This window comes from Aulonocara stuartgranti (genome assembly GCF_965226115.1).
Source record: "Aulonocara stuartgranti genome assembly, chromosome: 3".
Lineage (NCBI taxonomy): Eukaryota > Metazoa > Chordata > Actinopteri > Cichliformes > Cichlidae > Aulonocara > Aulonocara stuartgranti.
Window position 1 is genome coordinate 9,913,592 of NC_138941.1, and position 27,949 is coordinate 9,941,540.

General features: G+C 42.7%; 2 protein-coding genes across 2 annotated transcripts in view; both read left to right on the forward strand.

Moving 5' to 3' along the window:
* Positions 1 to 2,363: 2,363 nt before the first annotated feature.
* LOC309703020 (NACHT, LRR and PYD domains-containing protein 3-like) overlaps positions 2,364 to 27,949 on the forward strand; it is a 198,082-nt gene continuing 172,496 nt past the window's right edge. Inside the window, exons 1-3 of the mRNA XM_082527729.1 lie at positions 2,364 to 2,452; positions 7,211 to 7,336; positions 7,421 to 7,522. Of these exons, the coding sequence (XP_082383855.1) occupies positions 7,248 to 7,336; positions 7,421 to 7,522 (191 nt within the window). The 5' untranslated portion in view covers positions 2,364 to 2,452; positions 7,211 to 7,247. The remainder of the gene's footprint in view (positions 2,453 to 7,210; positions 7,337 to 7,420; positions 7,523 to 27,949) is intronic.
* On the forward strand, positions 11,290 to 27,851 carry LOC309702215 (protein NLRC3-like). Its single transcript, XM_082526736.1, has 7 exons — positions 11,290 to 11,379; positions 17,531 to 17,726; positions 20,089 to 21,883; positions 22,801 to 22,974; positions 23,252 to 23,425; positions 25,703 to 25,749; positions 25,898 to 27,851. Exons 1-7 carry the CDS (start codon positions 11,347 to 11,349, stop codon positions 26,434 to 26,436), a joined length of 2,958 nt encoding a protein of 985 aa, XP_082382862.1. The 5' UTR covers positions 11,290 to 11,346; the 3' UTR covers positions 26,437 to 27,851.

The following is a 27,949-nucleotide window of genomic DNA, read 5'->3' on the forward strand; positions in this document are numbered from 1 at the left end:
TATGAAGATATAGAAACGTTTAACATTGTGACTGTTCACATTAGTGAAGCTGTTACTTTGCTGCCAGGTGGGAAAAGAAGCCTAAAGCTGAGTCTGATTAAACATCTGCTGCACCAGAGAGTTTCATGGCCCTGCTTTATCCTGTGCTTGCTGACCACCTCGTCCTGAAACCTCTTCATCATCCTCACAGTTGTGTGAAGAAAGAGGGAAGCAGGTGGAAACCATCTGTGCTGCTGTGTTCACTTGTGTGTGTGCGTCTATGGTCATATCTAATGTGTACCTACAGACAAACACAAACACCTGGCATTGCACAAGAGTCTCTATGGAGCAACCTGCAGATGTCAGAGATGTGATTAGAGGGTAAAGTGGACTAGTGAGAGCATCTATGTTGTTGTTGTCTGCTGGGGGACAGCATCAGCTCCAGAGATGCATCAGGATCAGCAAACTAATCTGCAAGGCTGCAAGTGTCACTGAAGGAGTTTGAGTCAGTGAGGGACTCAAACTCACACAGCTGGTCAAGAAGGCTCAGCAGCTGCTGTATTTCCTGAGGAGGCTGAGGAAATTTGGTATGTTGGCCAAGATCCTCAGCAGGTTCTACAGCTGCACTGTGGAGAGCAGCCTGACAGCTGCATCACTGCATGGTACGGCAGCACTACTGCAAACCGCAAACGCCTGCAGAGAGTGATAACAACTGTGGAGAAGATCATCAGGACCCCGCTGCCCTCTCTGCAGAGCAGCTACCATCACAGAGTCCAGAGGAGAGACACACCTCTGCCCTCGAGACGAAGGTTCAGAAGTGTGAAATGTAGAACATCCAGACTCAACAACTCCATCTTCCCCACTGCTATCAGACTCCTGAACAGCTGACCGACCTCAAACTGCAGTTTGCACATCAGGTCACTTTGCACACTAAGTTCATTTTGCACATTAAACTCCATGTACATCCATGTACATCGACATCTGCAGACCACACGTGTCTTCAGTTACTTATTTGTACTTATTTGCAGTTATTTATCTTTTTATTTTATTTTTTTAAGTTATTTTTTATCCTTATTTTATCTTTTTATTTATTCTTATCTTGTTCTTTTAACCATTATCTAACTTGGCATTGTGCACGGTGTGTTTAGATTCAGTTTAAATTCAGGGACACGGAGCCCCTGTTGATCCTCTACCTAATCACACGAGCCACGGTGTGAGAACGGGTGTGGGTCACAATCAGCCAAGGTTTTGGGTGAACCCATTGTGAGATCTAGCCCCACGCTATCATGTGATTTCCTGTGATCAAATGTCCCAGGATGTGAGTGGGTGTTAAGACGTCCATGTCCCTCTTCAAGCAACTTAAAGAAGTCCAGACGCTTTTCTTTCCAAGCTCCTTCAACAACATCATTCATAGAACAGCTTCCAGCTTCTTTTGCTCGGCTACAGTTTGGATGGATTTGCAGATGCAACAAGACTAAAATGGTTAGGGTCAGGAGGTCAAAGGTCAGAGCTCCTGTGGGTCTGAGGGCGGCCTCACGCTGGAGAAGGATGAAGGAGTCTGACCTGAGCCAGTGTTTGACATGAACACATCAGCACTGCTGTCAGTGAGCCTAACGACAGCCGTTAGCATCATTTCAGTGTTTCAGTCATAAAAACACTTCCTGTCTCTGTGGTGGTTACAGTGACATCATGCAGTTTGTGCTTTGACCTCCAGAGGGCGACAAATCAGCACAGACAGAGAGCTCCATTCAAACTTTGCTGCCATCAGGAATAATTCTTCAAATATCATCATCAGTGTTTGAGCAGTTATGATATCAGGGACAATCTAGACATGTGTGACAATACTGAACATGTCACATGACACACCTCAAACATCATGTGATCCACTCTCAGTCTGCACTTTCATTCATGACTTCAACAGGTTGAAATGAGCTTTGAAGAAACATTCAGTGAAATAAATCTTTCATGGATTCATGTGAGAAGCAGATGAACTTTGTACCAACAACATCTTCAATAACAGAGTCTGAATGAAGCTCAGGTGTTGATGCTGCTCACTGATTGGACGCTTGCTTTCAGCTCTGCTCTCAGTCTTTACTGCACAGGTGAAGGTAGAAAGTGTGACTGGATCTATAGACTGGAAACAGAGAAACATGCTGAACATTTGAAGCTTTGCAGCAGAAATGTTCATGTTACAAATACAGCAGAGCTGATCTGGGATCAGTGTGTTCACACCTGCAGCTACAACAAGGTTTCATGTCTCCACACGTCAGCATGTGAACTTTACTCTGACTCAGTCTGAGCAGTCAGACGGCATATTTTTAAAGTTAACACATCAGCACACACAGAGCTGAGCCCCTCCCACCTGTGCTGAGTTTCAGGTGGAGTCCCGCCTCCTTCCAGGAAGCAGCTCACCTGTGTGTCCGTGTTTAGTGTCCAGGTGTGGAGTGGAGCTTGTTGGTGGTGTGAAGAAACTGTAAGTTTGCTTTGTTTCCTCCTTTAACAGTTTGTCTTTAGGAACTTTACTGTTTGTTCAGCTCGTGTTTGATTTCTTCACACAACAAACTGTCTGTTTGTATTTCCGGTCTCTCCATTAAAGTCAGTGTGTAATATTTTCCAACAAGGCCGAGTGTCTCCGCCATTTTCTGAGCTTTTGTGATCAGAGTCCGGGAATCAGACTAAACACACTGAATGTGGCCTGAGCTCAACCGGAGAGCCGCTGAGCTCCAGATGTTTTTATTTACACGCACAGCAGGAGACAGAGAGCGCACTTTGTAAATGAATACTTCGTATAGATGTGTGTTAGATACAGGTTCAACATGTCGGTCTTAAAAATACTGCGTCACAAACTGTTGGCTCCTCTCCAACAGGAAGAAGTGTTACAAAACACACAAAACTGAAACTCAACTTAGAACTACAGCTAGATCTGAAAAAAGTTAAAGTAGAAATAAAAACACAAACTAAAACTAAATTATTGAGAATGATCAATGAAATGATTTTGGAAAACTGATTAACATTTTACAGGAAATGGCCTGTTAGTGTTGTTAGTTTGGCTAAAAAAAAAAGACTGAGTCACTGCTTTCAAAAAGTTCCGTTTTTATCATAAAATCTACATTAATCTACGTCAGTCCAGCCTCTGACCCCGTAAATATATAATAAATAAAACATCAAATATAAACTGAAACAAGCAAACTCACCGTGGAAACTAACTGAAACTAAACAGAATTAAAAACACAAAGTGAAAAAGAAATGCAAATAAAAACTAATTAAAAATTACAAAACTACAACAACCTTGCTGTCTGTGGATATGTTTTGGGTGGAGGTTTCAGCCACCACAGATGTCTTCCTTCATTTGTCTGTAAGTCAGTGAGATCATTTAAAGATGGTTACATATCTGCCACAGTGTTAATTTAAAGTTCTCACCCTTTGTGTTCAGAGGCAGCAGGTGGAGGGACAGCAGAGGACTTTGTTTTTTAAAACAAATTTGATTCAGCAGGTCGGCCTCTGTTAAAAATATCACGAACTGTCGGCTCAGACTGTTCACACTGAAACAAAGATGGAGGATAAAACATGTTTTACATTTCTCAGACTGAACAAAAGTTACTGTATTAAGTTTAAAACACTGTTAATAAATCGGAACATTTAAAGATGCTTCAGTCACGGTTTTTATATTAATAGTAAGTCAGATGTTGAGCTTTGATGTGAAAAAAGTTTTTCTTTTTTCCTGGTGAGGAAAAAAGTTTGAAAGAAATCAGTTTAAAGTTTTATATATACATATTTGATTTGTACGGGACTCATATTTTAATACTAAAGTAAACCTTTTGTCTTCTGTCTGTACAAAATACCAGATATTAAAGTGCAGATGTTACAGATGTTTATATCTATATTTTATTATGAAACAGAACAAATGAACAGTTTAGCACAAACAAACGTTAACATGTAGATATTGTACAAGACTGCAGTGAATATGAACTCAAACTCTGACTTTTAGAAGATTAAACTTTATAGTGACGTGTAGGAGAGGAACAGATGAACACGAACTTTGACATTTGAATACAAACGAGTGATTCTGAGCATTTTTTTTTCTCACCTCTCATCATCTTATAGTATATTTGCTTATTCTTCATAAACAGTAAAAAAATCAGATCAGTGGATCTATTTTACCGTTTTAATGGCAGAATGGACAGAAGTTTCATATCTCTGTGTTTATTTTTGAGGGGATCACTGTATATCAGTACTGTTATAGTTTAATATTATTTCTGTACAACTGCTTGAGCAAAAAAGCTTAAAGTGTGAAACCAGGAGTTTCCATAGTGAGTTAAAAATATTTGCACAGCAGCTCCGAGAACTTTTATCAATATTTCTTTGAATCCTCTAAATTTCATTCATAGGTGTTGGACTGTTCATAGGTCTCAATAAAGTTTGTTTCAAAAGAAAAAGACTGACACAGACACGTCATCCGTCTGTGTTCATGTCACATGAAACTTAGTGGAAAATTCCTTCTTATGCTGCATTCAGGAGCACCAGTAAAACCTCGGTTCTCCAGAGATTAGAAACACTTTGGGTCACGTGAATGGCGGCCATGAAAACGACATTCTTGTATCAGAACCAAGAAATGTTGATTTCTCAGGGAACATTACTGATAATTAAGAATTTAGAGAAAGACACAAACATATTTATTTTAATAAAAGCTGAACCTGCTCAGTGGAAAAACAGAAATGTGTTACGGCCCTAGCAGGGCCTCCTCCTGAAGGTGCCTGTGTGGGAGTGTCCTTCAATGGCTTCTGCCTGAGGTGCCAGCTCTCCCTTTTACACAGCTGACTCTCGTCAGTAATCAAAAGTATTTAATCCCAGGGAAAGGTGAGCTCTGGGCCAGAGTGCCATGTGAGTGGTTACAGCTAGTGAGCTGCTCGCTTTCTTTTTGGTTTACATTTTACTTTATTGACCAATGCCTGAGTTTTGTTTGTTTTCTTAAATGGTGATAGCGGCTTGTCCGTCTCTTAGTTGAGCTAGTTTAATAAAACTCTTTAATTTAACCCCTTTGCCTTCTTGTCTCCTTTTTCTGACCCGGACACTTTTTGTTACTTCCCCCTCACCGCCTAGACCCCTCAGGGGAACGTAACAAATGAGACGAGATTAAATCTGACATCACGAAGTTAAACAGTCAGAAACTCTTCTGAAAATCTGCCTCCTCCCCCCCTGTGCTAAGCTTCAGGTGGAGTCCTGCCTCCTTCCAGGACGGCTGTAAGTTTGCTTTGTTTCCTCCTATAACAGTTTGTCTTTAGGAACTTTAGGGGCTTTTTCTCTCCTCATGAACATGATGTGAGACAGAGGACAGAGCTGCTTGTGTTCTGCTTTTTTGGGTTTCCCTCAATAAGCTGCTCCCTTTATGTTCTCAGTTCTTCTGTATCTAATGTCAGCATGTGAGTCATCTTCAAACACAAGCTGAGCATGTTTTCATGGTAGCATCGGTAGGATTCATGGAAAAAGCACTGATTCAGGTCACTAACCAGGTTCAGGGGGATGACTGGAGTATTTCCCAAACAGAGACATCCTGCGGGGATCTTTGTTCTCTTGTAGACTCTGATATTGTTTCCAATGTTTCCAATAACAAAAGAGAAAATCTGTTTGATTCACTTTTCTTTCTTTCTTTTGTAGATATAGAGATATACCTCTAGGTTAGATTTATTTCTCTGAACCTCCACAGCTGCAGGTGGAGGAGATGGTGTCTCCATCAGCAGATTCAGTGGAAAGGCCGGACTTAAAGGAGGCTTCAAAAGGCTTCCAGACAGGATGAACTGGGCTAAGTGAAAGAGAGGATAGAAAGGATTGTTTTGAACTTTGAATCATATAAAATCATTCCTGTAGTGTATAAATGTATGTATAAAAACATTGTAACATTTGAATGTCACAGCATATCTGAGTGAAGAATAAGTCAGTGTCTTTAGCTTGTATAAAACAGCCTCAATTCACCAAAGACATCTTGCTTAACTATAGCTGAGAGCCAATAAGCAGATTTTTAGAGCCCAGATCTAAAAATGTCTAAGAACAGTTGGTTCATAGACTCTTGGTCTGAGGAACAGAATATAGCAACACACTACTTAATCTAGTGAGTAACTAAGTAATGTACTGCATTACTTTTAAGAAAAGCAAGAAGAAGAACCCGAACAGAGCAAATCAGCATGTGAACTTTACCCTGACTCAGTCTGAGCAGTCAGACGGCTTTTTTTTTTTTTTTTGGAGTAACACATAAAGGTGTGACACACACACACACTTAAATCCAATCTGAAGTGAGACTCAAAGTTCAGTTTGTACATAAACAGTAAAAGAAACTGCATTTACAGTATTTCACAGAACTGAGTACACTGATTTTCCTGCCTCCATCAGTCTGTGGAGGAGGTGGAGCTGCTGCTCTCACTGACACACTGACTGCAGAATGAGCTCAGCTGCTGTTCCACAGTAACTGCTGCGAGGTGGACACATCTGTTTGACCATAACCAGTTACTGTGTCAACAGCTGTTGGAGGTCAGGGGTGTTTATAATTACAGTGCAGGTGGATGCATATCCACCTGCATGAAGCGCCTTGAGGTGACTTTTGTTGTAATTTGGCGCTATATAAATAAAATTGAATTGAATTGAATGTAGTGTAGAACTGAATTAAACATGCTGACGTTATCTGTTTAAAAATCCTTCATTACAAATATTGGATCTGCTTCAACAGGAAGTAATTATGACAACAATACAAAGGTTTTTGGGTTTGATATTTAGACTGACTTAATTAGATAATGGTAAATGGCCTGTATTTGTACAGTGCTTTACTAGTCCCAAAGGACCCCAAAGCACTTTACACATCCAGTCATCCACACATTCACACACTGGTGATGGCAGCTACAGTGTAGCCACAGCTGCCCTGGGGCGCACTGACAGAGGAAACATTCCACAACGGCAACACAACATCAACACAAGTACAGAAACAAACTGTCACTTCTAATTTTTCTTATTAATAGTGAATCAGTGTGTGTCAGTGAATGCATCGTGTGTGCTTCAGGCTCCATCTAGTGGACTGATAGCAGAGCAGCTGATGGCAGCTTCCTCTGCCTCACACTGCTGTCTGACTGCATCCAGCTGACACTGAGATGAAGCAGGAAAGAAGCAGCTGATATTTGGACAGCACACATGATGAAAGGAGGATTTCAGTTGATGTGCACATGAATGATTTGTGTTTCCTCTGCAGGTAGAAAGTGTGTGTGAGCTGATGTGAATTGAGCAGCATGGATCAGTGTGAGGACAGAGAGGAGGGAGTCCCTCCCTCTAAAAGCACTCTGTGTGGGGAACATGAGAGCCAGACCAAAGCTCAGAGGTGAGATGACCATCTCTAACTGTCCATGACTCTTCTCCATGTCACAGCTCAGCACTCACATCACTGCTCCATCATTATTCACAGGAACCAGCCTGGACCTCCACCCAGCTCTGTGTCCTTACAGAGTGACCGGTCTGCTGGTCGCATCATTGATTTTAAAGTCCAGCCTGTGTCTGCTGCAGAGAGGTGAGCTGTTAGCAACATGAACTCTTTGATTAAACTGCTTGATGTTGTTGGATATAAACTACAAACACGTCGTTCCCTCAGTCCCATTTAAACTGTCTTTTAAAACAAGCCTTTGGTTTCTAAACAACTGAAAACCCACTTCAGCAAACAGGAAGTGATCAGAGCGTCCGTCCACTTCCTGTCAGGCCCTGCAAACATTTCATATTGAAGAAAAGTAGCTGATATCTCACATTTTTACTCCACCACATTCAACCATTTTGACATTTTACAGCATGAAACTCTTGTCACATGACTCCTGTTATGTTATAGAGTCATGTGACCACCAGGGAGGGATTTGTATGGATGAAACACATTCAAATCAATCTGATTCATCAATGGAAACATTTTTGGTGTAAATGCAGCAACACTGAAAACGCTGAAGATAAAAACACAACAGATGAAATATGAACAAATCGAGGCTTTGAATACACGTGTGTGTGTTTGAGACACAGAGATAAATGGATTGTGTGTCTGTCCTATTGCTGCGTGAGGATTTTATTGTAGATTTTGTGCGTGTACACTTTTGACCACGAAGGTGTTGAAAGGGCGTAAAACAGTTGGAGGCACCAGAGTGAACACTAGTGCTGTCAGTAGATTAAAACATGACTAATTAATGACACAATCTTCTGTCATTAATCCTGATTAATCACAATTACTTGATCAATAGCTGCAGTTACATTTTTCCAACTTTATATTTAAGCCTGTAACAGACGTTTACACCATATAATGAAGTCAATGCAGAATAAACACAAAGAATGTTAAACGCTTCAATTCAAAGAGACTTTGAATAGTTTTCAGTCTTTAACTCAGCTTCTCTCCTGTAAATACAACTTTGTAACAAACATATATACTAAAAGGTAAGTGTGCACTAATATATAATAATATATAATCTATATTACTGCTGTTAATGAAAATGTTTAATCAGACTCATCACAGGGTTACTGTGGATTAATTTGGATTAATCACCATTAAACATCATTTTTAATGTAAACGAATCAAAGTTCATTTCATGAGCAAACAGACTCGAGAGAAAAGGGCAAATTTACACACTTAACATGTTTATTGAACATGTAAACATTGATTAACCTCCTGAATGAGCCGACCCCCCCAGGGACAGTCCTGCATGCTAATGATGGGCTCTGCTCTGCACCTGCAGGATTCTGTCAGCCACAAACTCCTCAGCTGATCCTGAATCTGAGCCCATCTGTCAAACAATCATTTTCTTCACAGGTCTGTGGAGGTGGCACTGATCCTGCAGCAGTCTAACACTCTCTGTCACTCTTCTTCAAGTCTTTGACACGAGGAACCAAAACTATGTTATTAACAACACTAACAGGTCTGCAGTTTGTCCACTTGGCAGTTGTGTCATCAGTGCTTTGCATCGTTGTGATATTTTAAGCTGGAAGTGCTTCGGTGAAAAGAAAATTCCTTCTGTCACGATGTGCAGAATCCTTCATGTTGGTTGGCTGGTCCGTCTTGTTATTTTTTTAATGCTCAAACTTTCTATCGAGAGGTCAGTGTGTGTTTGTCATCTTCTATATTGAGCTGATTGGTTCAGCTGCCCGTCACTAACAGATGTGCTGCACATCTGCACGTGTGCAAAGGTAACTCTACTCGGACAAACTGCTCGAAGTGCGTTGATAGAAACATTTCAGGGATTTTGAGTCGTTCTGCTCTCCAGATGTGTCGTGTTAAAGGTTTTTATCATGTTAATCATGATTGAATTGAATTGAATTGAATTGAATGAATGCTTTGTTGGCCATATGCAGTTTGCCCCACAGAGGAATAGGACCCCCCGCCCCCCCCCCGACTTACACATGATGTAACACATGATAACAGATGAACCCCTAACCCTAACCCTACATGTTAATTTTGACAGCACTGGTAAATCCTTTTTAATGTTCTTCTGTCAGATCATTGATTAGACTCGACTCCAAATACGAGACTCAGAAAACTCAAATGAAAACTCAAATCAAAGCCATGAGAAAAGGACTTCTTGTGTTAGAATGAAAACATATGGAAGTGGTCAGGTTTCAAACACTCGATGAATCTGCTGCACAGTTACATTCAGTGACCTTTGGCCTCCTGAGAGCATTAGTTGATGGTTCATCACAGTTTTCTCAAAGTTTCCTCTGAGCTTCTGCAACATCATCACTTCCATCACTGATGAAAGAAAGTTCATAGAAAACAGAAAATATATCTTCACAATCTGAGAGTCTAAAACTTGACAGACTTGATTCAGATGAAGTTATTTGAGCAGAAACTCCTGGAACTTTATCCTGTTTTGATCTGATCCTTCATGGTTCCTCCACAGAGTGGACCAGCAGAACTCAGAGGTTACCAGTGGTCAGTCTGCCCAGCAGCATCAAACACAGCTGGACTCCATATTTATGGTCTGTACATGTACAACAACTACTGTTACATCTGTTCTGTTCACAGTCATCTCCATGCTGCTCTTTGGAGACCAGTGGATTGTCTGTAGGGCTGAGAACAAAGTACAAATACTTCATTTGTTCTGTCCTCACTAAGCGTTGTCCTCGTGAACGTAGACTCAGCTATACAGACAGCTAAACACTCTCCTAATCAAAATCCAGGGAACAGGCCAATGTGTTGAGTTGGATGATTTAATAAGGAAAAAGTGTGAAACTGTTGACAAAACCAGAAATAAACCAATAAAAATGTTGCATCAACATACAGTATAACAAACACATATTCAAAAATATGAACACAATATTTATCTGCTTAGTGAGTGCCCGAATAAAACATCAAATGAAATCACACTCATGATCAAAACGTTAAAGAAACCACATGGCATATGAGCTAGCTTAACCTTACTAGCTTAGGTTATACACGCATTCAAATTAAATTCTAACTACAAACTATATCACGCCTTCACAACAAGAAAGAAAGAAAGTGTGTACATTATTGTACTTTATTGAGCCCCGTGGAGAAATTGCTCTCTGCATTTAACCCATTCACTCAGTGAAGCAGTGGGCAGCCATTGGGCGCCCGGGGAGCAGTGTGTAGGGACGGTACCTTGCTCAGGGGTACCTCAGGGTAGCTGTTAAGGGGAATCGAACCCCCGACCTTCCGATCATGGGGCAACCACTCTACCTACTGAGCTATCCCTGCCCTATAATAATGCACACAAGTTGTCTCAGTGATAACAAACAATATTACTCACAGATGATGCCGTTTATCAACTTGTGAAGGCATGGATGGCAACAGATTAACGGAGGTGAAACTGCCTCTGGCTAGATCTTACAGAGTAAAAAAAAAAAATACACAAAAACAACCACTAGAGGGCAAACTGCTGCAGAACAGAAAATGCCTAATGCCAGCACACTCCCCACCTGACATCCCTAGGATGTCAAACTGCACATCACCTGACAGAGTTTCTCTGCAACAGGAGTATAACCTCAGACACTGGCCTTAAGTAAAGTTTTGGAACACTGTCTCTGAAAACTTTCACCTCGACCTTCCTGACCTTTCCATCGTCACTTGGAAAAGTCCTTGTGATCAGTCCTGTGGGCCAGTCATGTCTCTTCAGTGAATCGTCTTTCATTAGAACAACGTCTCCGTCCATGAGATTAGGTCTCTCCGTTCTCCATTTCTTTCGACCTTGTAGACTACTGAGGTACTCCCTTTTCCACCTCTCCCAGAATGTGTTGGCCATGCTTTGAACCTGATGCCACTGACGTCTGAAGATATTACTATCATCAAAGTTACCAGGAGGAACAGGGAGTACAGCAATCTTCTGAGTTAGCAGCATAGCAGGAGTGAGGATGAGAGATTCGTCTGGATCTGTGGACACTGAAGTAAGTGGTCTGGAAGTGACAATTGCAGTTACCTCTGCCATAAATGTTGTCAGGACCTCATGTGTGAGCTGAACAGACCCAAGCTTGAGGAACATTGCGTCAAGGATCCGACGTGTGACACCGATCATCCTCTCCCAGCTTCCCCCCATGTGTGAAGAGTGGGGAGGGTTAAACAGCCATACACAGCCCTGATCAGACAGGTAGTTGGACACTTCCTTGTTGTTACAGCCTTTGGGAGTGATCCCAAGCTCTCGACAGGCTCCAACAAAATTAGTACCACAGTCTGACCTTAGCTGTTTGACAGGCCCTCTAACTGCAAAGAAGCGTCTTAGAGCGTTAATGAAACTGGATGAATCCATTGATTCGATGACCTCGATGTGTATGGCACGCACGCTCATACATGTGAAGATGATTGCCCAACGCTTACTGTTGGCTAGCCCTCCACGTGTCCTCCTTGAGGTGACACACCATGGTCCGAACACATCCAATCCAACAAAGGTGAACGGAGGATCTGTACTCAAGCGATCAGCAGGCAGGTCTGCCATTATCTCCTCCTCCTCTCTCCCACGCAATCTTCGACATGTCACACAGTTGTAGACCAAACTGCTGACAGACCGTCTTCCTCCAACAATCCAGAAACCAGCACTCCTCAAAGCGCCTTCCGTCAAGTGTTGTCCTTGATGGCTGACTTGCTCATGGCAGTGTCTGATAAGCAAGGAGGTAACATGATGTTTACCAGGCATGATAACTGGCTGACCCTCTTCTGCTGTGAGCTGTGACTTTTTCAGTCGTCCTCCGACGCGGAGAAGACCTTCAGAATCAATGAAAGGACAAAGCTTGCTGAGAGAACACTGTTTAGGGACCTGACCTTCCTTTTGTAAGCAGTGTATTTCTTCTGAATAGACCTGCCTTTGGACAGCAAGCAAAATTCTGATCCTTGCATGATGCAGCTGGTCTGGACTGAAAAGCAGCTTGCAGTTGTGCCAACCGTGGCAAGGACCTTCTTTTGCTGCCCTTGTAAAGGAATAAGCAATGTGGCAGAGCCTGGCAATAGCTCTGGTGAGTGACCTCCAACTTGAAAACCGCTCAAAGCGTTTACTGCCCAACTGAAATGACAAATTTGTGGCACAAGTCACTACTTCTGGACGTAGTTCCACATCTGTTGCGGGTTCAACTAGGCTGAAAGCTTCCTGTTTTAAGTGACAATGTTGCTTGTCTACAAGAAAGGCTGGTCCAGACAACCAGGAGGAAGCTGCAAGCTGGTTAGCTGGAATCGCTCTAGTTGCATGGTCAGCTGGGTTGACATCAGAAGGAACATAGTTCCATTGGCTTTTGTTGGTTGAACGTCTTATCCTTTGTACCCTGTTATGAACATAGACGTAGAACCGTCTAGAGTCATTAAATATATACCCAAGTACTACTTTACTGTCTGAGAAAAGCTTGATGTCGTCTACCTGAATGTCCAACTCTGCAGACATAACCTCTGCTAGTTCCACTGCAAGAACGGCTGCACAGAGCTCAAGCCTTGGGATGGTGATGTCAGGCTTAGGTGCCAACTTTGTTTTCCCAAACAGGAATCCAACTTCGCTATGTCCTGCAGCATCTGTGACTCTCAGATAAGCAACAGCAGCAATAGCTTTGGTAGATGCATCACAAAAGATACAGATCTCCTTGCTCTGAGCTGTGGAGAGTGGGACCGTTGTGTAGGCCCTTGGGATCTTCAACTCTCTTAGGTCTTGAAGAGATGTACACCACCTCTGCCACTGTTCAAGCTTTTCTCGGGGCAGTGGTGCATCCCAGTCACAAGTCTCAGTGGTGAGTTCTCTCAAAATAAGGCGGCCCTGAACACTGAAGGGAGCAGCGAACCCCAACGGGTCAAATAAGCTGTTGATAGTATACAACACACCCTGACGTGTAAAGGGTTTTTCTGCGCTGTCCACATGGAAAGTTAGAGTATCTGTAGCAAGGTCCCAACCAAGACCCAGGCTGCGCTGCATGGGAGGGGAGTCCTGACCCACGTCCAGGTCTTGCAGGTTGCTAGCTAGATCTTCAGCTGGAAATGCCCTCATGACCTCAACACTGTTAGACACAATCTTGTGTAGTCTGAGGTTGGATTGCGCTAGCATGTCTTGTGCACCTTTCAGCACTTTGATGGCATCTTCTGCACTGAGGAAAGATTTCAGGCCATCATCAACATAGAAATGTCTGTGCACAAAGCTCCTCACTTCGGGTCCATAGTCCTCTTCACCCTCCATAGCCGTCCTCTTCAGGCCATAAATGGCCACAGCTGGCGAGGGACAGTTACCAAACACATGAACCCTCATGCGGTACTCCAGCACTTTGTCATCAAGTTGGTGGTTACGAAACCACAAGAATCGGAGGTGGTCCCGATGATCCTCCCTCACTAGGAAACTGTGGAACATCTGTTGAATGTCTGTCATCACAGCAACTGGGTCCGTTCTGAAACGCATGAGAACCCCAATTAGGGTGTTGTTGAGGTCCGGGCCTTGTAAGAGCACATTATTCAATGAGATGCCTTTGAACTGTGCGCTTGAATCAAAGACGATCCTTATTTTTCCCAGTTTCTGGGTGTGATAGACACCAAAGGAAGGTAAATACCAATACTCTCTGTCAGGCTCTAGTGGAGGAGCTGGCTCAGCGTGTCCATTTTTGAAAATATCCTCCATGAAATCTATGAAATGATGTTTCATCTCCGGTTTCCTATTCAAGGTACGGCGAAGTGACATCAGTCGGCTGAGGGCTTGCTCTCGATTATTCGGTAAACGTGGTCTTGGACTACGAAATGGCAGGGGAGCCACCCAGCTGTTGGAGTCATCTTTCTTGAACTCCTTGTTCATGATGTGGAGGAAGATTTCATCTTCGATGGAGGGTGCCAGCTAATCATCCTCTTTTGAATGGCTGAAGACCAGCTCACCTAAGCTTGGCTGACTGGAAGTCAGTGTGTCGGAGGATATTAGCTGTTCCTCTATGAACTTTTCTTTGCAGATGATCCTGTTCTCACAAGGCTTGAAGTAGCTTGGTCGCCCATTCTCAAGGACATTGGTCTTGAATGTGTTGACAGTCGGCCGGTGAGCCCCACCGAGACAGACGTCACCGACTATTACCCAACCCAGGTCCACTTGTTGGGCATAAGGTTCGTTGTGACGGCCGTTACGCTGACTGCGCACTTTGTGAACTCGGATGATGTCCCTCCCAAGTAACAAAAGTATCTCAGCTGACGCATCAAGAGGAGGGATCCTTTCAGCAATAGACTTGAGATGCTTGTGGCTTTGGGCAGCTTCTGGAGTAGGGATTTCGTCCCTATTATTGGGAATCAGGTTGCACTCAATAAGAGTCGGCAATGATAAGTGCAACTGTCCATCAGCTGACTCCACCATAAATCCAGAGGCCCTTCTTCCAGCAGTCTCTGTGATTCCTGAGCATGTTTTGAGGGTATAGGGGGAAGCCTCACCCTGGATGTCAAACATGTCAAAGAATGCTGATCTGGCTAGCGACACATTGCTTTGGTCATCTAGCATCACGTATGCCCTCACCTTTTGGTCTGGGCGACCCTTCGGATACACACTGACCAGACAGATTTTGGAACATGATTTACCTTTAAGACCCTCACCACACACGGCTGTGCATGAAGAGGCTGCTATGTCAGTGACACACCCGATAGCCTCCCCACCATGCTCTGCAGAGGGTGGTCTGGAACTTGGAGCCCAAGGTGCCGGTCCAGGATGGAGTGCTGCGATGTGCCGGTCGCTGTCACACTCAGAGCAGTGGGTGTCAGCTTTACACTCTTTAGCTTGATGAGTTGCTGAAGCACAACATTTAAAACATATGGAGTGCTCCACCAGGAAGCGTCTTCGCTCTGCAAGTGATCTTTCTCGAAAGCCTCGGCATTTCCTGAGGGAGTGAGGTTTCTTGTGGAGAGGACACTCTCTGTCCAGATCAATGGTGAGTCCTTTGGAGGACTGAGAGGTGGGGGGGTTTCCTACCTCAGTTTTACTTACGGATAAAGGAGGTTTGGATTTCCATTGTTTGGAGAAGGATCCGTCACCTTTGAATGCAGCTGAACTAAAGTTAGCAAAAGCAAAGCTAGGATCATTTCTCATCTCTGCATGGTTATACACAAAGTCCACAAAAAATGAGAAAGGGGGATATGGAACTTGGTGCTCCCTCTTATAGCGAGACCCCTGAGTTATCCACTGTTCTTGGACGTTGTGGGGCAGTTTCTCCGCTATAGGGTTTATTCCCCTTGCAGTGTCTAGGAAGCTGAGCCCTGGCAAATATCCCTCTTGCTTAGCAGCTTCGATCTCTAGGAGCAGGTCTCCGAGTTCTTGAAGCTTCTGGTGATCTCTATTTGAAATCTTTGGGAAGTGGTTCAATCTATCGAAGAGAGAAGCTTCAATGGCCTCTGGAGAGCCATAGCACTTGTCCAGCCTTCGCCAAAGCATGTTCAAACCCATGAATGGATTGTTGACATAAACTGCCCTTATTCTCTTGGCGTGGTGTAGCGACTCCCCACCAAGCCACTTAATGAGCAGGTCCAGTTCTTCACTAGGTTTGAGGCTAAGTCCCTCCACAGCGTTAACAAAGCTAGATTTCCATGACAGATAACTAGCAGGCTGGTTATCAAACACTTTTAGTCCAGCGGTGACAAGGTCTCGACGCGCCAGATATACAGCTAACTCAGATACACCTTGAGCCTCCAGTGGTGAGCCGGGTGGAAGTTGGTTTGTTGAGTCTGTGCAGCGATGTGTGTGCATGGAGGGGACATCTCTATCTGTGTTAAAAGACAGAGGGTCAGGGCGATTCTTTCTCTGGTTGCCTGGGTGCAGGCCTTCAGCCGAGCAAGCAGAAGGATACGGCTGTTGTGTGTCACGTCTGACGCGATGAACTTCGGTATCTGGGAGGTGTCTGTGTTGTGGTACAGAAGCAGCAGCCTCTGTTTCTTTCTCATTTTGAGCTAAAGCATAACTCTGCCCTGAAGAGAAATGTGCTTGGATGAACTCACCAGTTCGCTGTAATGACTGCTTCATTGCTTGAGCATGACTGGCTTTACTCCCAAGGTCACGTGTCTAAATCTGCAGCAGCCTCAAACACTTGAGCCTCTGCTGAGGCAGCCTCAGCTTCACACTCTTCTTTTAGTGCATTCAATGTAGCCTCTATGCGTGCTTTCTCCACTTGCATGTCTATTTGACGTTTTGCATAGGCTGCTCGCGTGCGTGCAGCTTCCGCCTTGGCACGAGCTTTAGCAGCAGCGGCACTAGCTGAAGATTTATTTGAACTTTGCTTGGAAAATGCAGCTGAGGCAGCACACTCTGACCTAACCTCCAGGCTCTGAATATCGGCATCAATAGGGTTTGAGCTGGACATCGTCTTCAAATCCCGTAAAAAGATACAGAAGAAGCGAACGTAGCCTCTTTGATGTTTTTCTTCTACTTACTGGTTACTGGTGGCGAAGAAATAGGCTGCCGAGATTCCTTCAAAGCTTGATGTGATGGTGCATCTTTTCACTGTTCTGTCTGTATAGCTGAGTCTACGTTCACGAGGACAACGCTTAGTGAGGACAGAACATCATTACATAACCTAATAACTGTTTTCAGGTATCTGTAGTTTACTTGAGTAGTAACTATTTTTTACTTCGTACATTTTTAAACAAATATCTGAACTTTCTACTTCTTAAAAGTAGAAACGTCCTCCAAAGACCTGCTTTCTTTTTTACTATCACTTTTAAGTTAAATGAGTACTTCAACTTTTACTGGAGTAGTTTTTAATAGTAGTAGTTTTCCTTAAACACAAGTACAGACTTGGTGTACTTTGCTGATTCTTACAATGATTCAGTTCTGATTCACAAATTCAGTTTTGACTCAGTCAGAAATATTATAATCATGATTATTTATCTTGGATTTCACTGTTGAAAGAACCTGTAAACCTTGTAAAGTAAAAACATTTAATTCCAAATGATTTGAGTCTTTCTCTGCAACTACAAATTCCATGTAAACTACTGTGGTATAAAAACAAAGCTGAGACTTCATCAGAGGTGGAAACATCAGGTTAAGGATCCACACTTTGTGTTTACATGTTTTCATGATTACATGATTTCACTCTGATTGGCTCATTCATAATTATTCTGTTCCAGCTGCTGGAGGACAACATCATCACTTTTTTGAACGAGCTGAAGAAGATCCAGAAGGTTCTGAGTCCAGATTACCCAGAATGCTTAGAGAGTCAGAGGGAGGATGAGGAGGAGAGGAGCAGAAAGGCACTTGTGACAATCACAGTGAACTTCCTGAGGAGACTGAAGCAGGAGAAGCTGGCTGAGCGTCTCTATTGCAGTAAGAGCATTTCTGTAAGCGTTTAAGCTGATTGATGACTACAACAGTCATTAAACAACCACTGCTGTCCTACCGAGAGACTTCAAAGCTCATGTGGGCAATGACAGTGAGTCCTGGAGGGGCGTGATTGGGAGGAACGGCCTCCTGGATCTGAATCCGAGTGGTGTTTTGTTTTTGGACTTCTGTGCAAATCACAGTTTGTCCTTAATGAACAGCATGTTTGAACATAAGGGTCCATAAGTGCATGTGGCACCAGGACGCCGCAGGATGCTGGACAGACCTGGCACAACTAAACGTGCGTGTGAACGCCTCACAGAGGCCCTGGTCTGCAAGACCTTGAACATACACCTCTGGCAGAGCTTCAGCTGCAGTCTGAGGCAGACTGGTGCTCTACTTGCACTGTGTATAGTGCGGGTGGAGCACTGCTGACGTCGACAGAGAATATTGTCGGGCGGTGGAAGGAATACTTTGAGGACTTCCTTAATCCCATTGGCTTCCTCCTCCTGTAGAAGAAGCAGAGGCTGTGGATGAGGGGATGACTCGCCTGTCTCCGGGGGCGAGGTCCCTAAGAGAGATAAACGACTCCTTGTTGGGTACACTGGAAACCCGAATAAGTCCAGTGAACTCAACATTTATGAGGAAACTGATTATATAATAGTTTTAAAGTTAACTTACAGTGAACTTGTAGTTTTTAAGTAAGTTAAAAAATATGACCTGAATAAGATCAAGGAATTGAACTACCTCCAACCTGTAACTTAGTATTTAAGTAACTTACAAAGTTTAATTTCACTAAACTTGTATATTTTACTTTATTTGAACTTTATTTCATTACTTTACTAACTTAAATATTATAACTTATATAAACTCTAATTACCTATTAAAGCGCATGCTAAGTCTAACCCTTCATAGACAGGGTCTTTCTGTAAAGAAAGAAAGCTGAGACAGATTTGCAATTGCAAGTTTATTTCTACAAAACTTTACATACTTCTGCATTTGGACATGTTTTTAGTGCTTATTGTACAACGTGTACAGTGAAAATGTTAAACAATATAGTGCTTCAGCCTTTTCTTTGGCTCTCTTTTAAAAATAATTCTGGAAACAACATAAAAAAAAAGTATCAGCCTGATGCTGTTATAATTTAATAAAAAACATTTTTATAAACATTTAAACCAAATAAATAGTCTCAGTCTACTCTTTAGCTTTTCCCTTAAACTTCAACATAAATAGTTTTTTTTATAACAAATAATCTTTTTTCTCCAGTTGTTCCCTTTTAAAACTTTTAAAAATAGAAACATTTAAAACAAAAAATATGTATGAGCATTTTCTTCCACGTTTTCATTATAAGACTAAGTTAAATAGAACACCCACCATATAAAAAAAGCTATCTAGAGGCATGTTTGTCTCAGTCTGTCTCAGGCTGTGGGGAACAGATAGCAGCAGATGTCCTAAACCTACAGATCTTTGTATGAAACTTTACTACAGTTTAGTGCAACTAGTCATGCGAGCCATCAACTTCAGTGGAACAGTTTGAATTTTGCCAGCAGTATAGTGCCAGCACCTGTACGTGCTACTCTGGCAGTAAAAGATTGTTTTTGAGGCGAAGAAGACATGGTTTCAACTGTTTACCATCCTCAAGGCCCATCATGAATTTCTGGATGAATGTGTTAACCAGGCTTTTTGGATAGTCCAGATGTAAGACATAAAACAATCGGAACAACAAGACAAATGCATCAGCCCACTTGGGAATGTCGCCAACCACAAGCTCATCTTCCACTACAGCTGCTGCACTGACTACAACATTATTAAAACACAATAAAAAAAAAAAAAACTTACCTCGGAGCTTAGCGATAACTGTGTTTAATGCTCAAATCCCACTTCAAGCTGTTCGAACGAAAAGAAAAACCACAACTGAGACAGCTAGCTTAGCCCACATTTACACCGCAGCGGTTATTAGGTTAATATGTAAAACATATTTCGCCAAAACGTAACCATTACCATATCACAACGCTTATGGTGAAAATAAGTAAACCACTGGCAATAATAATTCCCAACAACTGGTACGTGGCTGCCACTGGCATTTTAGGCAGACCCAGGACACAATGGAAACATTATATCTCTTGGCTTGCCTGGGAACACCTTGATGTTCCCCCAGACAAGCTGGAGGAAGTGGTCATGAAGAGGGTTGTCTGGGCTAATCTGCCTAGGCTGCTGCCTCCTTGACCGGCCCTGGATAAGCGGAAAAATATAAATGGATGGATGGATGACTAGAACATTTGTTATTGTCTTAAGAGATTGACCAACATGTAGCCAAATATCCATGCTTTAAAGAAATGAGACGTAATGTTTTGCATTCTTTTTCCAGAACATTTTCCTACGGTATGTCAACGTAACCTTAAATCCACCCTGAAGAAGAAGTTCCAGTGTGTGTTTGAGGGCATCGCTAAAGCAGGAAACCCAACCCTCCTGAATCAGATCTACACAGAGCTCTACATCACAGAGGGAGGGACTGCAGAGGTCAATGATGAACATGAGGTCAGACAGATTGAAACAGCATCCAGGAAACCAGACAGACCAGAAACAACCATCAGACAAGAAGACATCTTTAAAGCCTCACCTGGAAGAGATGAACCAATCAGAACAGTGCTGACAAAGGGAGTGGCTGGCATTGGGAAAACAGTCTTAACACAGAAATACAGCCTGGACTGGGCTGAAGACAAAGCCAACCAGGACATCCAGTTCATATTTCCATTCACTTTCAGAGAGCTGAATGTGCTGAAAGAGGAAAAGTTCAGCTTGGTGGGACTTGTTCATCACTTCTTTACTGAAACCAAAGAAGCAGGAATCTGCAGCTTTGAAGACTTCCAGGTTGTGTTCATCTTTGATGGTCTGGATGAGTGTCGACCTCCTCTGGACTTCCACAAAACTACAATCCTAACTGACCCTAGAAAGTCCACCTCAGTGGATGTGCTGCTGATAAACCTCATCAGGGGGAAACTGCTTCCCTCTGCTCGCCTCTGGATAACCACACGACCTGCAGCAGCCAATCAGATCCCTCCTGACTGTGTCTGCATGGTGACAGAGGTCAGAGGGTTCATTGACCCACAGAAGGAGGAGTACTTCAGGAAGAGATTCAGAGATGAGGAGCAGGCCAGCAGGATCATCTCCCACATCAAGACATCACGAAGCCTCCACATCATGTGTCACATCCCAGTCTTCTGCTGGATCACTGCTACAGTTCTGGAGGATGTGCTGGAAACCAGAGAGGGAGGACAGCTGCCCAAGACCCTGACTGAGATGTACATCCATTTCCTGGTGGTTCAGGCCAAAGTGAAGAAGGTCAAGTATGATGGAGGAGCTGAGACAGATCCACACTGGAGTCCAGAGAGCAGGAAGATGATGGAGTCTCTGGGAAAACTGGCTTTTGATCAGCTGCAGAAAGGAAACCTGATCTTCTATGAATCAGACCTGACAGAGTGTGGCATCGATATCAGAGCAGCCTCAGTGTACTCAGGAGTGTTCACACAGATCTTTAAAGAGGAGAGAGGACTGTACCAGGACAAGGTGTTCTGCTTCATCCATCTGACTGTTCAGGAGTTTCTGGCTGCTCTTCATGTCCATCTGACCTTCAGCAACTCTGGAAAAAATCTGCTTGAACAGAAACAAATAACCTCCAAGAGTTTTAGCTTTTTAAACCAAAAAGAATCTTTTCACCAGAGTGCTGTGAACAAGGCCTTACAGAGTCCAAATGCACACCTGGACTTGTTCCTCCGCTTCCTCCTGGGTCTTTCACTGCAGACCAATCAGACTCTCCTACGAGGTCTGCTGACACAAACAGGAAGTAGCTGGCAGACCAATCAGGAAACAGTTCAGTACATCAAGGAGAAGCTCAGTAAGAATCTGTCTGCAGAGAAAAGCATCAATCTGTTCCACTGTCTGAATGAACTGAATGACCGTTCTCTAGTGGAGGAGATCCAACAGTCCCTGAGATCAGGACGTCTCTCCACAGATAAACTGTCTCCTGCTCAGTGGTCAGCTCTGGTCTTCATCTTACTGTCATCAGAAGAAGATCTGGATGTGTTTGACCTGAAGAAATACTCTGCTTCAGAGGAGGCTCTTCTGAGGCTGCTGCCAGTGCTCAAAGCCTCCAACAAAGCCCTGTGAGTAAATCTGTGATCATGTTTATTTTTAAAATGTTGATTAAAAGTGGTCATAGATTTCTTCCATGACAGATCCATGTCCTAAAACCATGAGCCAGAGTAGTTGTATAGTATAAAAGAAAAAAGGAGAACTTTTGACCACAATATTGTAACTTGAATACTTTTGATACAGCCTTTAAAAATAAAATTTATGAACAGAATCGGTGACAATGGGCAGCCCTGGTGGAGCCCATCACCCACCGGACTTATTGCTATCAAACGTATTGCCGGCTATGCCAACCAAGCTCTTGCAGTGGTTGTAAAAGGATCGAATGGCCCGTAGCAATGGCCATAAAATGTTTCTCAGTTTTATTATTTTCAGTCACATCTGTTTTTGATTATTAACTGAATATTTTAAAATTCAGGCTTTTTATGTTATACAAAATATATTTTCTTATGTCTTGTATTGATTCTGAAGGAATAGTTTTCATCAGTATCGCAGATACCAGCCTGAATTTTACTTTGTATTGGATCAGAAAGGAAATCAGTGGCATCACACATCACTTACAGCAACTTCAGTACCTCTTCATTTTAATAAACTGGGGGAGGTGCACCAAGATTCAGTATGAGATAAAGAATTATTTTTAACTGTAAGGTTGGAGAAATCTGTTGTTGGAAATTGGAAGAACAGGTCATCTTAAAAATCACTGCATTGTAGTTTTATTCAGGCCCCTTCAATCTGTGATCGCTGTTGCTTTGCATTGTAAATGCTACTATTACAAAAGTCACAAATATTAGTGTATGTGTGTGCTATTGGGTAAGAAACCAAAAGAACAGAATCTACCAGCACCTCACTGATTTCTGCTTAAAAACAACAAAAAAGCAATAAAGCTCTGATTTGTTTGGTTGATCTTCTCTCCCTTCCCGCTTGATTTCAGACTGAGTGGTTGTAACCTGTCAGACAGAAGCTGTGAAGCTCTGTCCTCAGTCCTGAGCTCCCAGTCCTCCCATCTGACAGAGCTGGACCTGGGTAACAACAACCTGCAGGATTCAGGACTGAACCTTCTGTCTGCTGGGATAAAGAGTCAATACTGCAAACTGGAAACGCTGAGGTCAGATCAAGCAATATCGATTTTTCTTTTCATCAATTAACATCATTTAATCAATTTCATTTGGAAAAAATTAACATTGAGCCAGTGTATTTTTTTTTTTTAATGAATCCATGCAAGTCACAGTAAACTGCCACATTTGTCTTTTGTAACATGAGGCATAAGGATTCCAGCATGTCCTGAAACAGTGTTGAAATATTGTAAATGTAGTAGCTCCTCATGGCACCATGAATATACTTGAACACAAGTGTTTCATGTCTTCTTGTCATCCTTTCTTCAGACTGAGTGGCTGTAACCTGTCAGACAGAAGCTGTGAAGCTCTGTCCTCAGTCCTGAGCTCCCAGTCCTCCCGTCTGACAGAGCTGGATCTGGGTAACAACAACCTGCAGGATTCAGGACTGAAGCTTCTATTTTCTGCAGTGGAGAGTCCAAAGTGTACGCTTGGGATTCTCAGGTCAGGATTCAGTCTTTTCTGATGATGATTTAAAACCTGAGTCAGGTCGATAAATGGCTTACTCATTTACAACAGACATGATTTGTTAAATCACCTTATATATGTGTGCTTAAGTTTTGTGGTGCTCTGATTTATTGCCCGTGCTGTCTTTCAGTTCAGCTTTGTCGAGTCTCTGGTAGGATTTCTTTTACATGACCTGTGTAAAAACAAAACAGGAAACACATTAAGCTGAAGTAAGATGCACAATTTGACAAATGAGGCACAAATAATGTTGCTGCTTTCTGGAAAGTGCGTCTAAGAAGACCCAATGGAGAAAGTGAAGAGAAAAATCAAAGATTAAGAAGAAGAAAATGGCAGAGGCAGTTTCTCTTGGACTGCCTGCAGATGGGGCGAGACTCTAGAAACAGGGATGATTGGAGAAAATGTAAAGAGGCCATATGATAAACAAGGAGATGAATACTCTGGTGTTCTGGGGATAGTGGGAGTGAGAGGGAGAGATGCCAGTAAATGATTTCAGAGAATCAGAGCTAAGAAACCAAAGCAAGTGGGAAACTACAAACATGTGGACAGACTCATAATTAGGCCAAAGACACATTAAAACAATTATTACAGGTTTAGAAACGGATGGATATGAAGGAGCTTAGCATGAATTTGCATTGAGGAAAGAATAGCAACGAGCATCAGAGGAAACAGTTAGGAAAACTAAAAGGATGTACTGGCAGGAATACTGCAGTACTTTAGGAAGAACTACACCAGTTAAGAACATGAATGCAGACAGGAAACAACAGCAGCTGTTGTAAAGTAAATTCAAACTCCTTCATTAAATGCAGCTGGTTGAGTTGAAAACAATGGAGACTGATTGTGTTACGTTGTTTATTCTCTATAGAAATGGAGCAGAAGGAGTGCATGCAGAGCTGGACGTGGGCTGAATATACATGCGTGTATCTGTGTTGTCTGTGAGCAGAGAAAACAAAGCGCTGGAAATGTCCAGTGTATCATAAGCCAGCCAGTCCTGTTACTGCAATTCACTTCTTCACCAGAAAGTGTCACCATCAGGCTTCAACAGCAGTTTCCAGTATTAATAGTGTTAATGAGCTCCAGGTAGTATGGATGGGAAAATGTAGAGATGCTGGGCAAACAATATGATCAAATCCACAGTGGGAATAATTGAAGTGATGACGGCAGGTGTAGAGAACAAAAATGAATCATATTGAAATGTTAAATCAGGAAAATCCTGGAGAAGAGGATAGTTCTAATGTTCAGTTTGTAATGTTTGAATTCAAAGCAGCTCTTAAGTGCATAAAAATGACTTCACCTGGGAAGGATCAGGTGTGTTACATCATGATGAAGCAGTTAGAGGAGGCTCTGCTGCTCTTCTATAATAGAATATATCAGGAAGCTGGAAAGAACTGTGAAAGCAGGGAAAGACCCCACTAAGACCACAGGTTATAGGCCTACAGCTCTAACATCTCATCCAGGGAAAGTCATGGAAAGACTGTCAGTGGACAGACTGATGTATGTGACTGAAAGAAGGCAGCTGTTTGCACCTTCTCAGCAGGGGGAGGAACACCATGGACCCAGCAGTCAGTTACAGTCAGAGATGAGGAAAGCTCAGTGCATTAGGAGATGAGGTGTGGTTTGTATCAGCCAACTTAAATGATGGAAATGAAGGAGCTGTTCCTGGTTAATATTCTGTGTTTGCTAACAGTACCACAGACCCAGGCCTAATCTGTCATCTGTTAACACGTCCAACATCTCCTCATTTATTGGTGGATAATCCACTAACTTGTTTTAATGCACAAGTTCATGTGATGTGTGTGGCTCGCTGCTGCTGATACAAAGTTGGAGGTAAACAGGTCGGCTAAAAAAGCTGAAGGGAGATGGCTCATAACAAATGACCGCCACTTTATTAGGTCACGGGTGAACTGTACCTGAGACAGTGGGCACTGTGTACCGAATAAAGTGTCAGCCATGGTAAATGTGTTTCCAAGAGGAGAAAACCAGCTGGCAGCAAAGGCAGGGAGGTGTCCTTTCCACCTAAACAGGAGAGGAATATAAAGATAATGAAGGTCACGGTTTGTATTTCATTCAGTACAGTGATGTACTGATCTAGGATCAGTCCAATCATCAGCAGTTTGATCCACGTATGGATTGAAGTGTGTTTGTGAAAATGTTGGACTGTTCCTTTATCAGTGTGTAACAGTGTGTGTGTGAGAGCCATGTAATGTCCATGTGTGCATGCTGACTGTGCTGCTCTGACCCCCCTCCTCCTTTCAGGGTGGAGCCTGCTGGAGTCCGATGGTTGAGACCAGGTCTGAGGAAGTGTAAGTGTGTTTTTAATGGGATTCATGAAAACAAAGCAGCACACATTCAACCATCTTCATCATGTCAGGAGTCATCATCAAAGTGTCAATCAATGAACAGATGATGGATCAATAACTGCAGCTGGATTGTGTTTGTTCTCTCCATCAGATTCCTGTCAACTCACAATCGACACAAACACAGTGAACACAAACCTCCAACTGTCTGACAACAACAGGAAGGTGACATGTGTGAAGGAGGTTCAGTCATATCCTGATCATCCAGACAGATTTGATGGTTTTTATCAGCTGCTGTGTAGAAATGGTCTGACTGGTCGCTGTTACTGGGAGGTCGAGTGGAGAGGAGACGTTTGTATATCAGTGAGTTACAGAAGCATCAGAAGGAAAGGAGGCAGTGCTGACTGTTGGTTTGGATACAATGATCAGTCCTGGAGTCTGTACTGCTCTGATGATGGTCCTCAGTCTGTCTGGCACAATAAAATACAAACATCCTTCTCCTCCTCCTCCTCCTCTGTCTCTAACAGAGCAGCAGTGTATGTGGACTGTCCTGCTGGCACTCTGTCCTTCTACAGAGTCTCCTCTGACACTCTGATCCACCTCCACACCTTCAACACCACATTCACTCAAACTCTTTATCCTGGGTTTAGACTCGGTTCCTTGTCTCGTGGTTCCTCAGTGTCCCTGTGCTGAGTGGAGTGTAAAGAGTGTCTCCTGTTACAGAAACACTCTGACTGTTGAACAGATAGTTCAGTCTGTACATGTCTGTCTCTTTCACTCACAAACACGTTTTCAGATTCATGGATTCAATCAGTTGATGTTTGAAACTCTTCTAAATGATTCCTTGTAAACTTCTTCCTCTTCAGTCACAAACAAACAGGAAGTGATGTCACATGTGTTCCTGTCCACACAGCAGAATAAGTCTATTGCTGACAGTGATGTACAAACAGAGTGAGCATTTCTGAGGCCCAAAATAAACTGAGTAGTTCACTGAATGAACAATGGACTGTGAGCTCAGTTCCTTCATCATTAGTATGGATTATATATGTATATGTATTATATTAGTATCATATATATCAGGTGCTGCTGCTTTCAGTCATTGTGCAAATGTGCTGTTTGTAAGCTTGTAAAGCTGCAGTCAGCTGAGACTGAAGAAGTCACCTGATCAGTGAGCAAACGTTTCTGAAAACGTCCAGATGAACAGAATCAACCTTTTGGGATCAGCCAGCAATGCAGCATCATTGTTGTTCAGCTTCAGAGGTTTGCAGGAATGAACTGATGACCAGAAACAGCTGCAAAGTCCAAGAAAATACCAGCTGGAGTTCAGCTGCATTTGAAGAAGTCAAAGAAAAGTAAGGATGGCAAAGGGCGACGTTTTCTTCCAAAGAGCTGCAAACATGGTCGACGCCTCATTAGAAGAATCATCTGGACATTTGTGAGGAACTCTAACCAAGAAAGCAACGTCACACAGATCCAACAGACAGTTTCCATGACTGCAAGTGTTGAGTGGAAAAATGCTACATTGCATTATTGCATCCTCTCACCACAGGAGGCGCTGTTGGCACCACTGATTGCTGATCAGCTGTTCTCTGATGATCTGATTGATACTGTGAATAACGGGACTCACTGAACTCTGTGACACAGTGAAGATTACAGAGTTGAACTTCACCCTTTAAGACTGACCACAGAACCAAGTCCGCCAGAGCTTTTGTTATATTTTTACATGCTGTGGAGCCATTTGTGGGAGCATTTCAAGTTGCTATACATCAATACAACTGTTATAGCCCTAATTTTAATAATATGTATGCATTAAGTCCATAGTAACTACATAAATTGCAAAAAAAACCTCTGCTCATCCATCTCTGTGAGTATCAGGATACATTTGGTTCATAATACACAGAAAAATCAGAGTTATTACCTGTAATAAATGTGAAAGATTCCTGCAGTGATAACCAGGCAGGACTGAAACACATCCAAGCTGTCACCACGGTAACAGCACCGTCCATCCACAGGTGAGGGGAGGAGCAAAAAGAGGGACTTTGACCATTTTATACTAAAAACACTCAACTAATGTTTCTAATATGAAACAAATAAGCCCACATTAATGTGAGCGTTTATTAAATAATAATAATGATGATTTCCTCCTGATCTCATTTCCACAGCAGAGAAAACTGTGGTGTATATTGAGGTGGAGGGTGTGGTCTGT